At 44.8% G+C, this 17,184-nt stretch overlaps 1 protein-coding gene across 1 annotated transcript; it reads right to left on the bottom strand.

The window, feature by feature from the left end:
* Window positions 1–14,280: 14,280 nt before the first annotated feature.
* Window positions 14,281–16,519, bottom strand: NLRP10 (NLR family pyrin domain containing 10). The gene is given in 10 exon segments (XM_030831078.2): window positions 14,281–14,428; window positions 14,908–14,972; window positions 14,974–15,500; window positions 15,503–15,695; window positions 15,698–15,791; window positions 15,793–15,965; window positions 15,968–16,185; window positions 16,188–16,301; window positions 16,304–16,378; window positions 16,381–16,519. Coding segments are annotated over 10 exon segments (1,746 nt in total).
* Window positions 16,520–17,184: the final 665 nt, after the last annotated feature.

Here is a 17,184-nt window from a genome sequence, read left to right as displayed (position 1 = left end):
TTCAGTAGTGGAGTGTATATTGTTTTCATGGACCATGTATGTAAATTATAAAGTAACAATCCAATAGCTGAGAGTTCAAGTCTGATATTCTTGACAGAAGATATAATGATGAGTTCATTTTGACAAATCAACCTGAAAATTTTGAGAATGGCCAGTTACTGGAATAGTGAATCTTTCAAACACAAATAAAGAAGTGAAGAATTTTGGCTCAGAAATCTTGTTTCAAAAGTACAAAATAACAGCAGGTGTTCTCTGGCAACTTTTTTGCCAGGTGGAAAATTAATCCTTTCCTTAAAACACAAACAGACATTATATTACTTAGAATCTATTGTCTATTACATTGCATCTCTGTTCTTTTCAATTGTATGTTTATATATGAATTTTCAAATAAAGTGTTTCAAATAAACAAAAAGCAAAAAATATCCAGAAAAAATTACAACTAATAATTCAAAACTAAAACAAATGTGGTGAGTATTTACGATAAATGTTAAGGTTCAAAATGCATTTATAATACTTTGTTTAGAATGAAATATATGAATAATACACCCCAACAAATACAGAAACACTAAAAAGGGGTTGAATTTAAATGCACTTATCTCAGATGAACATAAGTAAATTGCTTTAAGCACACTGGTTTCTGGTCAGAGTGGATTTGCCTAATTATACTGAAATTTGCCTGAATGGGAAAGTTCAGAGGTCAGTTCTCCATGGACTATCCTTGTGACCATAAAGTAGCTACCAAGGCTATAAAAATGCCATTTCTATCTTTCTGATCCTGTGGTTTAACTCTCTCTCTTCCCCCCTACACCAGCATTCTTTGAGTCCCACATCTCCCTGTTTTATTTTTTGCCATAACTCATCACCAACTGAAATAACACATATTTATTTGAGTTTTATGCTTATTATTTAACCCCCCCACTTCTGGAATATAAGCTCCAGGAGGACAGAAACTTTGTTCAGGTGTGCATTGTATTCTCAGAGCCTAGAGTAGATACTAACTTATATAATAGATGCTACACCAATATTTATTGAAGAGATGGAATAATAAATACTAAAATTAGGAAAACCCAGAATCTGCCCTTAAGGAATACAGTGTCTGAAGGAAAAATAAATCAAATTCAAAGAAATAGAGAGCCCCAGAATTAATCCATGGCTTCTGTAGAAGTTTGAGGCCCCCTGTGGGATTGGAAATACCACTAGACTGGCAGATTGAGCTTTAGTCCTGACTTTGCTACTACCTCCAAGGTGAGTCTCTGCTTCTCTCTGCACTCAGGCTCCCCGGTGTGGTTGGGGGCAGGAAAATAACCCAGGACATCTCTTCTGGCTCTGACATGCGTGTTTCTCTGATTTATTCAGGGAAAACTGCTGGCTGCAAGGCTTCCCCTCCATTCATATGACAGCCAGGCTGAAGGAAAGCTGGAACAGGGGTGGGTGGGCAGCACGTAGAAGGCACACGTGCTGCCTGAGTCCTAGGGGCCAGTCAGCCCCAAGCAGAGCTGACCATCTTCCTACCAGTTCAGCTGCTCTTCCTGAGCCCCTCTCTGGGCAGAGCACCTCACTCCTCCCCTGATCTCCCCTCCAGTCACCCAAACCAATTCTCCCCTGTCCCCAGCATCCTACTCACTGTTGGACACTTGGATCTTTAAAATCTGGAGTCCCTCTGGGCTCAGCAAGTTCATCACCACTGACACTGCTCCAGCTCACTGCCTCTTTTCCTCCCCCTTCAAACTCCCCCCATTGTTAAATGTTTTCCTAACTGGCTTCTCCAGGTTTTGTAACTTCTCCTCCAACCTATCCCTCATACCTCAACCAAAATAAGATCATCCTCCCTCCCCGAACTTTCAGAGTCTCCTTTTATCAGTAAAATAAAACACCCACTTCTCAGGCTGCCATTTAAGGGAAACCAGAGTCAGAGTAAGTATTCTAGAAATTTAAAGAGGGAAATATTACTTCTGAATGGAGTGCGAGAGTGAACAACCATAAGCGCAGGATGTCATGGTTAGAAGGGCCATTAAGTGGAAGGGGGAAGGCTGGCTTGCTGAAATCAAAAGTATTCCATGACATCTTAGTACTCGACTTGGCCTTTGGAGGGTGCTTTGAAAACTAGCAGAATTTCACTGTAGTTACATGAGGAAGCCAGGAGGACAGAAGGACAAGCAAGTGGAAGACAATGTAATGTGGTCTTGAGCTCAGATCATTAGGACAATAGCAGAGAATAAAAAGGTAAGTCGATTTACTGAATTTGGCCATAGCAATATATTAAAATCAAATGTCTATGTTAACTTTTTTTTTTTTTTTTTTTTTGCGGTAGGCGGGCCTCTCACTGTCGTGGTCTCTCCCGTTGCGGAGCACAGGCTCCAGACGCGCAGGCTCAGCGGCCATGGCTCACGGGCCCAGCCACTCCGCGGCATGTGGGATCCTCCCGGACCGGGGCACGAACCCGTGTCCCCTGCATCGGCAGGCGGACTCTCAACCACTGCGCCACCAGGGAAGCCCCTATATTAACTTTAATAGTTATATTTTGGATATCAAAAAATCTCCCAAAATTAGTAAAGTGAACTCTACAGGAAAAAAAAAAAACCCTTTTTAAGGACCATTTCTAGTAGACAAAAGTATGTATTAAGCTCCAGGTGTATAAAACCAAATTAGTTTTGAAAATAAGAAAATTTTGAGTATCCTATTAAAAACATACAAACTTGAGGAATTCCCTGGCTGTCCAGTTGTTAGGACTCCACGCTCTCACTGCCAAGGGCCCGGGTTCAATCCCTGGTTGGGGAACTAAAATCCCACAGGCTGCACGGAGTGGCCAAAAAATACACACACACACACACACACACACACACACACACACAAACTTCTGGGGCTGATAAAGTCAGAAAACAAATCTAAGTTGCTGTCTTCATGAGAGATTAAAAAAACAAGAAAAAGGGCTTCCCTGGGGCGCAGTGGTTGAGAGTCCGCTTGCTGATGCAGGGGACACGGGTTCGTGCCCTGGTCCGGGAAGATCCCACATGCCGCGGAGCGGCTGGGCCCGTGAGCCATGGCCGCTGAGCCTGTGCGTCTGGAGCCTGTGCTCCACAACGGGAGAGGCCGCGACAGTGAGAGGCCCACGTACCACAAAAAAAAAAAAAGAAGAAAAACGGAACCCAAAGTCTCCACCTTTTCCCTTTAACACAAACTACAAATGCTGGCCTGACATTCACTGACATGTTCTTCTAGCTCTAATGCTAACTTTTTGTACGACCTTGGGCAAATCACTTCCTCCTCTGGGTTTCATCTTTCTCCATGACTGGCCTTATTTATGACCACTTTCCACCCCAGCTACAAACTTTTATGAATTAATGAGTAGTGCAAGCAAACTACTTATAGCTCTAATTATTACTCAAACTTTGATGTGAATGTGAAAGGCCGAGTAGCTGGCATTCTTACATGAGCACTGATAGGCATCTCCAATTATCAGCAAGAAGAACTATAAATGGTAAACTCACTGACAGGTACGTAAGCAGAATCTCCAGTTCCTTACCTAATGATTGCCTCTGATTTTCATCCCATTTAAACAGATGTTTCACTTCTTTAGTTAAGAAACCCTCCCATAAATACAACTCAGTGATTCAATGCACTGATTTTATAACATTAGATGACACTGAATTGTTTGCCTTGGGAGAATCTTTCTCTGGAGGACTTACTAACAATTTTTATAGATTTTCCCATATGGACATAAGAAAGCTCAGTTGCACAAACTTGGAGCAACATTTTCAGTTTCTACAGGGAATAAACACCTCTTCACTCAGGAGGCTTAATTCCACCATGACCTCCCCCATTAAGAAATTCTTCAGGGAATTCCCTGAGGGTCCAATGGTTAAGACTGTCTATTCAGTTTCTCTGCCCATTTTTATTTTTTATTTATTTATTTTTGGCTGCATTGGGTCTTCATTGCTGCACGGGCTTTCTCTAGTTGCAGAGAGCAGGGGCTAGCCTTCATTGCAGTGCATGGGCTTCTTATTGCGGTGGCTTCTCTTGTTGCAGAGCACAGGCTCTAGGCATGCGGGCTTCAGTAGTTGTGGCACATGGGCTCAGTAGTTGTGGCTCACGGGCTCTAGAGCACAGGCTCAGTAGTTGTGGCGCACGGGCTTAGCTGCTCCGCAGTATGTGGGATCTTCCTGGACCAAGGATCAAACCTGTGTCCCCTGAATTGGCAGGCAGATTCTTACCACTGTGCCACCAGGGAAGTCCCTCTGCCCATTTTTAAACTGGATTTCTGTTGTTGTTGTTGCTGTTATAGAGTTGTATGCATTCTTTACATACTTTGAATATTAACCCTTTTTCAGATATATAGTTTGCAAATATTTTATCCCATTCTGTAGGTTGGCTTTTCATTTTGTTGATTATTTCTTTTGCTGTGTAGAGTTTTTTTAGTTTGATTAGGCCCACTTGTTCATTTTTGCTTTTGTTGCTTGTACTTTTGGTGTCATATACAAAAAATAATTGCCAAATATACCCTGAGAAAACTGTAATTCAAAAAGAGTCATGTACCACAATGTTCATTGCAGCTCTATTTACCAGGACATGGAAGCAACCTAATTGTCCATCGACAGATGAATGGATAAAGAAGATGTGGCACATATATACAATGGAATATTACTTAGCCATAGAAAGAAACAAAATTGAGTTATTTGTAGTGAGGTGGATGGACCTAGAGAGTCTGTCATACGGAGTGAAGTAGTCAGAAAGAGAAAAAAAATTCCGTATGCTAACACATATGTATGGAATCTAAAAAAAAAAAAAGGTCATGAAGAATCTAGGAGCAGGACGGGAATAAAGATGCAGACCTACTAGAGAATGGACTTGAGGACACGGGGAGGGGGAAGGGTAAGCTGAGACAAAGTGAGAGAGTGGCACGGACATATATACACTACCAAATGTAAAACCAACAGCTAGTGGGAAGCAGCCACATAGCACAACGAGATCAGCTCGGTGCTTTGTTACCACCTAGAGGGGTGGGATAGGGAGGGTGGGAGGGAGGGAGACGCAAGAGGGAAGAGATATGGGGATATATGTATATGTATAGCTGATTCACTCTGTTATAAAGCAGAAACTAACACACCATTGAAAGCAATTATACTCCAATAAAGATGTTAAAAAAATAAATAAAATAATTGCCAAGATCAAAATCAAGGAATTTCTTCTCTAAGTTTTCTATTAAGAGATTTATGGTTTCAGGTCTTATGTTTAAGTCTTTAATCCATCTTGAGTTAATTTTTGTGAGTGGTGTAAAATAGGGGTCCAATTTCATTTTTTCAGCGTATGGTTATCCACATTTTTGAACACCATTTATTGAAGAGATTATCCTTTCTGCATTGAGTCTTCTTGGCTCCCTTATCAAGTACTAGTTGACTGTATATGTGGGGTGTTACTTCTAGGATATCTGTTCTGTTCTATTGATCTATGTATCAATTTTTAATGCCAGTAACATACTGTTTTAATTACTATAGCTTTGTATTATAGTTTGAAATCAGGAAGTGTGATGCCTCCAGCTTTGTTCTTTCTTAGGATTGCTTTGGCTATTTGGGGTCTTTTGTGGTTCCATATAAAATTCAGGATTGTTTTTCTATTTCTTCAAAAAATGTCATTGGAATTTTGATAGGGACTGCATTGAATCTAAAGATGGCTTTGCATAGTACAGACAGTTTAAAAAAAATTAATTCTTCCAATTCATGAACATGAGGTATCTTTCATTTGTGTCTTCTTCAGTTTCTTTCATCAGAATCTTACAGTTATCATTATACAGCTCTTTTACTTCCTTGGTTAAATTTATTCCTAATATTTTAGTATTTTTGATGTTATTGTGAATGGGATTGTTTTCTTTATATCTTTTTCAGATATTTCATTGTTACTGTATAGAATCAGAAACTGATTTCTGTAGGTTGATTTTACATCCTGCAATGTTATTGAATTTGTTGGTTAGTTCCAACAGTTTCTTGGTTGAGTCATTAGAATTTCCTATATATAAGATCATATTATCTGCAAATAAGGACAATTTTACTCATTCCTTTTGATTTGGTTGTCTTTTGTTTCTTTATCTTGCCTGATTGCTCTAGCTAGGACTTCCAGTACCATGTTGAGTAAGAGTGGTGAAAGTGGGCACCACTGTGTTGTTTCTGACATTAGAAGAAAAGCTTTCAATCTTTCACCATTGAGTAGGATGTCATCTGTGTTTGTTGCATAGGGACTTTATTATGTTGAGGTATGTTCTTTCTATACCCAATTTGTTGAGGGTTACTGCTCCAATCTTGAACCCTGGCAGAGGCATCATCATGAATACTTATGAGACTCTTGTTCTATCATGGCTGATGTGCCTCTAGACCCCTCTGGCATTGTACTGAGGGTTTTCTGCATCCACTTTTGTCATGATTGTCACTGACAATGTTCCTTCTCAGATAAGTTAGAATTTTCTCTTCCCTTTTTGGAACACTGGCAGAAATACTACCCCATCTTTACCTTTAAAAAGTGGCTACTGATGGTACTTACTCTGTTGTTTTTCTTCTTAGTTCGTAAGAGACTCAGGAAGAAAATAATATCTTTGTGTCACACTTCCTGTTCCCCACTTCCAGGTTTCTTACCATGATAGAAGGTGACTGGAAAATCCACATAGGGTTCCTAGCAATGCCTTTTATAGTCAGACACTCAGATTGTTCAATGAAGGAATGGTCAATTCCAAGGTCTTCTCATTAGTAGGATGAGTGACTATTTGCCCCTTGACTTCCTTTGTATCCCTTTCTCCCTCACTCCAGGACTTGGGAACTAACTCCTAAAGTGTGAAAAGTCCTTGAAGTGATTCATTTATGGACTTCCCTTACTGTTTCCATTTGTTCCCCATCCTCCCTTTCACCAAGATTTGAAATCCTCTCTTCTTCACCCACCACATCCATGTCCTTCAGGACTATCAATGAAACTGTTTGTAAGGTTTCTTGTTTTCCCATCCATTCTACCCTATCTATACTTCTTTCCAGCGTCTTGCAAAAACAACTAATGAAATTTGAATGGGTCTCAGCTTACCTCCTTGTATTTATACAATAATTTAAAGTAGACAATGTGCTTTCTCATATGTATAGGGACATTTGAGTATTGACTCACCATCATTCATTGGCCTCCTTCCCCTGCTAACAATACCTTTATTTCTCTTGGGGAATCTTTTCATTAAACCATTTCAGGTATGCATAGCTGGGATTGATGCTATTCCCAGCTATGGAGTAGGGGCCATGAGAAGTGCATATCAGCAGCATTTCCCATTCTAGTCACCATCACAGTGTCTTGTTCGTGGCTTCACAGGTGATCCCACTACAGTGAACAATATGGGAGGCGTCCTTGAATGGGTTTTTGTGAATGAAAACCTTTGTTCCGCTGGATAACTGATATGTTTCCCACAAGACACAGATTAGAGAAAATGTATCCCTAAGTGTTGTTGACAGCCTATTGCCTCTAGGAGGGGAGAGTTTCCTTGAGAATGGAATCTACCCTAAGGAAGCAGAGATGAGAAATACAGAAAGGGAACACAAGTCATGGTTATATCATCAGAGTTCTGGATAAAGCCAAGCCTGCAGGTTCATTCATCCCTATATTCTGCTGGGACTGAAGCAACGATCTTATTGACTATTCAACTCAGTGTAGACTGAACACTGAGTCCTCTGGTTCTAACACATAACCCTGTGAGATTAATAACATTATCTTTATTTTAGCAGAAAAGTAATAGAGCCAGAGAAGTTACGTATTTGCTCAAAGTTACATAGCTAGTCCAGAAGTTTTAACTTCAAGTTAAAAAGCACCAACTATAAAATCATCTGAATGACTTTTTCCCACTTAAATTTTCAGTGTTACCATATTCGTACTAGAAAATATTAAACATTTTGGTAATGACATCCAGGCTTTCCACAAGGTAACTTCAATGTACTTGTCTTAATATATTTCCTATCACTGCAGAATTTCTTTTTTTTTTCTTTTTTTTGGCCACACCGTGTGGTTTTCAGGATCTTAGTTCTGTGACCAGGGATCGAACCTGGGCCCACGGCAGTGAAAGTGCCAAGTCCTAACCACTGGACCGCCAGGGAATTTCCTGAACTCCAGATTTGAGGAGTCATTGCCACACAGGTCCAGTTACACCACTAGCAACAGGGAGCATCCCCTAAAGTTAGGATGTAAGGAGAGAAAGGGGCCAAAAGAGAATCACAGGGAACATTAACATTTAAGTCTCAGAAGACCGCGAAGGAGTTGATCAGACACATGAGAAGAACTAGACAATAGTGTCCCTGTAGTCACAGAAAATTTCAGGAAGGAAGGAATGACCAAGGTTAGCATCTCTGACCCTCCAGGAATCCTGAACCACCTTTCATATAAAAAGAGGAGCACAGTTTTCCCCAGACCTCTTACTATATTTCATAAGAAATTTTAGCAGGAGGAAAACCTCCCAGTTGCTTTATGCAGAAAACTATATGAAGAGTAATAGGGGAATAGTCCAAACCTTAGGCAAAGAGAGTCAGAAGTAGTCCTAGGAATGAGGTTCGGAGCTTCAAAAGTGACCCTAAAATGGCTCCTTAGAAATGACAGCAACAATGCAAACCCCACTTCAGAGAGGTGGACAAAAATCTTTAGCTGGATTAAACAACAGAAAAGGATAAAGAGGTTATCCCCATACTATATTTAAGGAGGGAAGGCCTATGGGTGGCAGTGCCTTTGTACATCTGGGGAGGGATCAAAATTTATAACCAATTTTCTGCCTCTGTACCCTGGGTCTAGTGAACTTAATTCCAGTTTTATCCATACCTGTCCACATGCTGATGTGAAAAAGACATACTAAAAGCAAGAAACAGGCAGAGTTGGGTGATCTTTGTAAGTGCCCAGCCACCTCACACATATCCGACTTCATGTATTCTCTGCCAATCACTCCCTACCTGGTAACCATGTCCCAGATGTCACTGGACAGTGCAGGCTATCGTCAAGTGTAGCATACCAACCCAATCTCAAGGCTGCCATGGATTTACTAACATAAGTTCAGTCTTTTCCTGGTAACCCTTCCCCAAATATTCCCAAGAATACCCAGAAGCGTTCACATTTTAACCTGCTACAGGATCCTCACCAGTTTATGAGTTGTACAAGGGGCCTCTTTCCTTTTAAGAGTCCCAGGGAAGGCAAGGAGAGGCGGGGGATTTCAGCAGTAGTTGGAGCTATGGAAGCTGATATCTTACTCCACATGACTCATGGCTGCTGCCTGTTCTACCATCACCCTTCTCCACATAGGGCAGCCAGATTGAGCAAATAAAAATATCGGATGCCCAGTCTGAATTTGAGTTTCAGACACACGACAAATAATATTTTAATATAAGGATGTCCCATGTAAAAAAAATTATTCATTGTCCATCTGAAATTCAAATTTAACTGGGCATCTTGTATTTTGTCTGATACCCTCTTCCACCTGCCACTCTCAAACCCCACTCTTTCAGAAGAGGTTCCCACAGCTGTTATCTAGGGACGGAGTTCTTTTTTTTTTTTTTTTTTTTTTTTTTGCGGGTACGCGGGCCTCTTCCAGTTGTGGCCTCTCCCGTTGCGGAGCACAGGCTCCGGACGCACAGGCTCAGCGGCCATGGCTCACAGGCCCAGCCGCTCCGCGGCATGTGGGATCTTCCTGGACTGGGGCACGAACCCATGTCCGCTGCATTGGCAGGCGGACTCTCAACTACTGCGCCACCAGGGAAGCCCAGTTTTTTCCTTTTGACCACAGCCTTTTCTTTCCCATGGTTCACACCTCCTGCCCCCCAAAGGGAAGCAAAGTAAAGACCAGATGAGGAGAGCAGCCAAGACGGTGGAGTAGAGAGGCTCTCAGAGCTCACCTCCTCTCGGGAGCACATCAAAATCACAACTATCTGCAGAACAACCATCAGTGAAAAAGACTGGAACCTACCAGAAGGGATCTTCTACAGCTAAAGACATAAAGAAGGAACCACAATGAAACCAAGACCAGTGGTAGGAGGGGGAAACTCAAACAAGTCAAACCCTATACCCCTCAGGTGGGCGATACACAAACTGGGGAATAATTATAGTGCAGAGGTTCTCCCACAGGAGCGAGAGTTCTGAGCCCCACGTCGGGCTCCCCAGCCAGGGGGTCTGGCACCGGGAAGACAAGCCCCCAGAGCATTTGGCTTTGAAGGCCAGCTGGGCTTAATTGCAGGAGCCCCTCAGGACCAGGGGAAATAGAGACTCCACTCTTACAGGGTGCACGGAAAACCTCATGTGCACCAGGACCCAGGGCAAGAGCAGTAATTGATAAGAGCCTGGGCCAGACCTACCTGCTGGTCTTGGAGAGACTTCTGGAGAGGCCGGTGCGGCTCACCCTGGGAACATAGACACCGGCAGCAGCCGTATTTGGGAGCTCGTTCTACCGTGAGGAAGGCGGTGCCGGCAGGCGCCATTGTGTGGGCTCCTCCCTCTCGCATTTAGCACCAAGACGTGGCCCCGCCCAACAGCCTGCAGGTGCCGCTGGGACGCCTCAGGCCAAACAACCAAGGGGGCGGGGACACAACCCACTCATCAGCGACAGGCTGTCTAAGGACTAAAGAGCCTACAGCCGCCTGTAGACGCAGCCCTAGACACGGCCCTGCCCACCAGAGGGCCAGGACCCAGCTCTACCCACCAGGGGCAGACAGCAGAAGCAGAAAACTATGATTCCCCAACGCAGGCCAGACCCTACCCACACCCTACCCTGGGACCAGCTGGGCCCTGGCCTTTGCCCACCAGCAGGCCCATGCAACCTTCAGGACACCCCCGACCCCATACCCAACAGTGTCAGGAACAGCCTCCCACACCCACCAAGGATCTGAAATGGGCCCTGGGATGCCTGGGTCCTGCAGCCAGACTCCAGGAACCAGCTCTGCCTGCCTGTAGTCCCGCACTAACCCCAGGCCCTGGCTTCACCTGCCAGTGGGTGGGCAGCAGCCCCAGAATCTTCGGGACCCTGACTCTGCCCACCAGTGAGCCAGCCCTAGCCCCGGGGCCTCCTGGGGTTCCGCGACCAGCCACCTCGTGGCCAGGCCCCGCTAAACAGCAGCCAGCAGCATCTGCACGAGGGAGGGCCTGGCAGCCATCCAGACTAGGGGCCAACAAAGCCCACCAGACGACCCACACAGTCAACCCGCCACAACAGAAGGACCCACACGGCCCTCTTAGGGGGCATCGCTAGAGCGTATAGCTTGGGTGAGGAAAGGAGAGTGCATTGCTGGGATGCACAGGATGCCTCCTGCAGAGGGCCACTTCTCCAAGGTCGAGAAACATAACTAACCTACCACACACATAGAAATACAAACAGCAACTTAGAATGAAGCAGCAGAGGAATATGTTTCAGACTAAGGAACAAGGTAAAACCCCAGAAGAAGAACTAAATGAAGTGGAGATAGGCAATCGCCCAGAGAAAGAGTTCAGAGTAATGATCATAAAGATGATCAAAGAACTCAAAGGGAGAATAGATGCACAGAGTAAGAAATTAGAAGTTTTTAACAAAGAGTTAGAAAATATAGAGAACAACCAAATAGAGATAAATACAATAACTGAAATGAAAAATGCACTAGAAAGAATCAATAACAGACTAAATGATACAGAAGATCAGGGAGCTGAAAGACAGAAATCACTGCTACTGAATAGAAAAGGAAACATAAATAAATAAAAGCACCAGATGAGCCCAGCTTCTCTCTGCACCTGGAATCACTGCTCCTTCCAGCCACCACGTCCCGTAGCCTGGTTGGGCCCATTCTTCAAGACTTCTACACATGGGGATCCCATTGGTTCTCCCTCTTTCCCAGCCCTCTCAGGGTACCGCAGTCCATCAGACACACGATATCTGTATGCAGTATGATATATTATTTTGTCTACTCAGAACCCTTTCCTTTGGAGATCCACTCTTCCATTCCCTGTGTTTCAGGAGATGCTGGTCCTTTCTTACTCAGCCCTTGGAATGTGGCCTAGGCCATGAGATTCACCCAAGCCAGAGAAGTTCATCTTCCAGACCAAAGAGATTGTTCAAGGCTTGACACCTGCTCAGGGTCAGGTCAGAATCCTTCCCCAATTTCCCTGTGGGAGATAAAGACTATTCCCTCCCTATGGGATTATTGGCTGTAAGGGTGGTTTATATTGACTCCCCTTATGGCCATCTTCTCTGACACATAAGGGTCACTCTCCGAAATAAGAGCAAAAGGCAACTATAGAAAGAGCAACAGAGGGAAGAGAGTGGAAGCCCAGATGACATTGTTAGAAAGAGCCAGACAGACCTAACTAGAAATCAGCTTAAAAAAAAAGAAAAAAAAAGAGAATATAGTTGGTCATTTAATTTTTGCTTAATCGTGTTTGATTTGAATGTGAATCCTAAGTGAAATAACATTCTAAACATCAACTGGATATTACATCCATGTTTTTTTAAACAGACCTCCTTGGCCCCATGAAAATCCAGCAATGTGGCTGGGCACCTGTTTTGCTGTTTGCAAAAAAATCCCTATGATACTCAGGAGTTGGTCAGCTGGGAGCATTCAGGCTCTCTAGGGGACAACACAGCCTAGCTCAGTAGGTTCCACCAGCCTCTTCAGTAACCCAGTACAAATTGCTCTTTAATTAAGTACATGGGCAGACATGCAGTTTCTTACACAGATTCTGTATATACACACAATCTACGTGCTCAACAGGCTACGTATAGAATTATCAAATGTGGAGACACCAAACTTCCTGTGTGAAGAAGAGTTCATAATAATTAGTGTCATGGGGTCTCAAGTTGATCAGTCAAGGCTGAGTTACCTTGGATTCAGGTATCTGGGCACGTCCAGCAGATTTCTGGAATTGGTACACGTGGAATCAACTTGTGAGAAGTCATGACAACAATAAAACTGTGTGAAAAACAAAAAGAGGGGTGTCTGTAACCTTCCTGTTACAGGAAGGGGTACTGAGGGTCCGAGGCAGCATCAGCCTTCTGCAGCAACTGCTGGGTGGGGGTAGGTTTGCGGCGCCTGCACAGTCCTTGAGGACCTCTACACGGTGGGCTGAGGTGTGGGAGCTAAGAGAGCTCCCTGAGGAACCCCAGAAACTGATGGGGCTCCTGACTGACCTTCAATTTCCTCATCTGTAAAATGAGGGCTGGGAACTGACCACACCTCCATCTAGAATTCCCTTTTTCTTCTTTTCTCTACAGAGGGAACCAAAGCAGAAAAAAGGGATTAAGAGTTAGCGCTTAGAACTGACTGACATTTCCAGAAAGAAAAGTCAGTTAACGGCACCTCTGGGGACAGTCATGACATGTTATTAGCATGGAGCTAAATCGAATCACAGTAGAGCTTCCAGGACTAAAGGTCTGTGACAAGCCATGGCTCATTCCCAACACGGAAAATTGAGAAGTTTCTAGAAAGATGGGAAGCTACTGTTTAAGCAGCAGTAAGTCACAAATACAGAGTCAAAGGGACATTCCATTATACCACAGTACAATACTTCTTTTATTTATTTATTTTTGGCTGCATTGGGTCTTCATTGCTGTGCGTGGGCTTTCTTTAGTTGCAGCGAGCGGGGGCTACTCTTCTTTGCAGTGTGTGGGCCTCTCTTGTTTTGGAGCACGGGCTCTAGGCGCGCGGGCTTCAGTAGTTGTGGCTCACGAGCTCTAGCGCACAGGCTCAGTAGTTGTGGCGCACGGGCCTCGTTGCTCCACAGCACGTGGGATCTTCCCGGACCAGGGCTCGAACCCGTGTCCCCTGCACTGGCAGGCGGATTCCTAACCACTGCGCCACCAGGGAAGCCCAATACTTGTTTTAGATGTTAGCACTGATATGCTTCACATTTTCCAATATTGTGGAATGAGCACAGTTCACATTTTATTATATTAGGGAGTTTATTTCACAGGAAAGAGTCAAATGTCAGAATCACATGCTTGGTCACTGACATTAACATATAAGAGGAGCTACTGAAATAAGACTCTGCACTATCGAAACAGCCTGGAGTGGGGGCATGGGTGCTAAATAAGTGAATTTGAGCCATTGATGGCAAAAGTGGTTGTTCCTAAGGGCTCATTCCACATGGCCTTTCCCCATGTCCTATGTTCCAAGTCTTCTGATCCCCTATTATCTAATCTCTTTCTTTTTGCTCTTCTGTCCTTATACCCCTTCCAGTATGCATTAGTCTAATTTCACATCTCTCCATTCCTTCCTACTCTCTGTCTTCCCCCATCCTCCTGTCCCTCCACCCCACCATTCTCCTGACCCTTCATCTCTACTGTCCCCATTTCTCTGCCCCACGTCCTGTTGCTCCTAATCTCCTTGTCTCTAGTTCCTCTGTCCCTCTGCCTTTTCCATTAGACGTTGACTTTTGGATCCCTGCTCTATTACTTTTGCCCACAATTGGACATTTTTTCTCCTTTCTGTTGTCAATGAAAATTGACAATCAAGTTAAGCCAAACTGAAGCTTATAACCCACGAGACAGGCTCTCAGAAGCTTTGAGAACTGCTCCACCTGTTAGAAGTCGAAGGCACAGTCATAGGTTTTTGAGACGAAGGATCATACATCAAAATGACATACTGATATTCTACATAAAGTTCACCAAAGATAAGTAGTTCAGGTAAGCATGTACAAAGCGAGCGGTAAGTCACCATGACCCACATACAGAGTTGGGAAAGAAAGCGAATCTTTTAAGAAGTTACATTGCTAGCATCAGAAGGAAGGGAAAGAAATGATCTTTACAGTTGAGCAGGCATTCCCACCGTTGAGGAACTCTGGTTAACATGTAATGCAGATGCACACCACACGTCAGGGAGGGAGGGAGGAGGTCCAAACGGGCAGAGAGAATTTGATGTTTAAATTTTCTCGTCCTGCCTTAAAGTATAAATTTTATTTCATCACTGTCCGTTACTCAAGCTGGTTTTGACAGAAAATGAGTTACTTCTATGGAATTTCTTTTCACTGAAAATGTTCCATCTTAAACGATACATCACTCATCTGAACACCCTTTATCAAACCCTTTACTTTAGATTCATACAGGGAGAATTCCAAATCCCAAGTCCTGAAATGCTTTATAGAATCCATTCGTTCTTTGAGGCACTTCAGATCCTGCTTTATCGAGGGAGAAATTTTGAGGCAGAACTTTAGCTCCCAGTTCGAGGAGCCCTCTTTTTTCGATATGTCCAATAAAAACTGCATACTGAGGGCCATCGCCTCACCCCCTGTCTGCTTCTTTTCATCTAGCAGCCTATTCACTTCTCTGCAGCACTCTCCCCCACCCCCCGCCAGCTGGCTCCGGTCCTCTTCCACCAGGTAGGACATGGCATGAAAAAATTCCTATAAGCTAATGCGGTAAAAGCTGTACTTCTTGATGTCAAGTCCCTCTTGGTAGCTGTTGCTGCTCACGAAAGCAGCAAGGCTGAGCCCATCTAAACTGTGCTTCCTGACGTCACCTTCTTCAAACACGATGCCCTCAGCTGCCAAGGGGCACAGCCCCTCAGGACCCTGTCCCGGGTGGGCTCAGAGCAGACCCCAGGGGCACTGTGGGGCAGGAAGGTGGAGACGTAGGCCATGAAGATATCAGTACAATTACCGGGCATCTCCAAGACCTCTCTGCCTCGCTCTATCTGCCCCTTCAGCCAGGAGCAGACCACGCAGCAAATGCCTGGAACCTGACATGGCTTTGTTAGAGAACATCATTTCTTTGTACAATGTCAAGGGCATTTCTGGCTTGCTCCTTATCTGTGAAGTAGGAGTTGAAATACCTCCTCCTCTCAGGTTTCTCTGAGGATGTGGACATGGGGTGGTTCTCTCAGCAAGGACTCCAGATTTCACAAAGCCAGCACCCAGGTGGTGACGAGAAGGGTGGACCTGGGAGCATTAGCATTCCTCCCCAACAGAAGGTGCAGCACATCCTCCGTGGGACTGGACCTCGGCCTCTTCACCCTCTCTGCAAAGGGCCCCTCTGCAGCTCATCACAGTCATCCAGGATGAACAGGAGCCATTCCAGCTGCCTCAGAGTCTCTGTGATGGGAGCTTGATTTTCCCCACAGCGCCAGAAGAGGAGCTGGTCCAGTCTGCCCTCCGGCAGCAGGACCACTTCTCTGCAGCTCACATAAAAGACATCATCCAACTGGCCCGGATACAGGGTGCCAGTGGTCCAGTCCGGCACCATTTTCTGGCCAGTGTTGTCTTTCCCATGCCAGCCGACCCCTGTAGCACCACTATGGGTGGGACCTGGGAGGACTTTCCCCCTGGATCTAATAGAGCCTACACTGTAACAGAGTCACAGTGGACTGGGGCAGACAGGCCGATGACGCTGGGCTCCCTGAGCTGGGCGTGGCCACCAGGAGCAGCTGGTTGTAGCCGCCCTGATGCCCCCTTCTTGCCGCTCCTCTAGGCCGTGCACATGCTCTCGGTACATTTCTCCATAATCTGCACTATACAAGTGAGGTGTTAGGGGTGAGATGGGAATAAAAAGAGACAGACTCCGGCCTCTGCCCTTTGGTTTCATCTTCTGTGCCCCAGAACTTGTATCTCTCTGAAAGTTATACTTCTAGGGGCATGGGGAGGGACCGCTGCTCGTGTGTATGAGGGTGTGTATGCATGTGTGATGTGCACGTGCCCATCTGTACGAGTGTGTGAGGGTATGTTCTGTGGGGGGGGGGTGTCCGTGGGGTGTGAGTGAATGCTTATTTCTCCATGTGCTCACGGGAGTGTGCTATGGACGCTTGTGTATTTTTGTGTGGGGAAGGCGTGTCAGTGTGCAACGGCACGTGTGTTTGTAAGAATACATATACATGCAAAAGTCACCGTGTGTGTGAATGTCTGAGTGTTCATGTGAAATGTCCCCATGTGAGATGGTGAGGACAGAGAGAGAGGAGAAAGGAAAGGGAAACTGGAGAACGACGAAGTCACAGGAGCCTGTTCCTGGTAAAGATCAAGCCAGGTGCTAAAGATGAACCAGCTCCTGACTCTGAGTCAGCCTAAATTGTCCCCATCTCAATCCTACTGTTCCCCCTGCTACTGCTTTAAATGTCTCCTTTCCTTCCCAGGCAGTTTCCTTGAGAGAGTAGCCAGTACTCACTACCATGAGTCAACTCCCAAATTCTGGTTTCCATGCCCACCCCCTCCCCGCAGTTCCACTGGCACGGCTCTACCAGTGTTGGTAAAGATCCA

This window comes from Globicephala melas, chromosome 8 (genome assembly GCF_963455315.2).
Source record: "Globicephala melas chromosome 8, mGloMel1.2, whole genome shotgun sequence".
Lineage (NCBI taxonomy): Eukaryota > Metazoa > Chordata > Mammalia > Artiodactyla > Delphinidae > Globicephala > Globicephala melas.
Note: the sequence above shows the minus strand (reverse complement) of the source record. Positions and strands in the feature narration are given on the sequence as shown.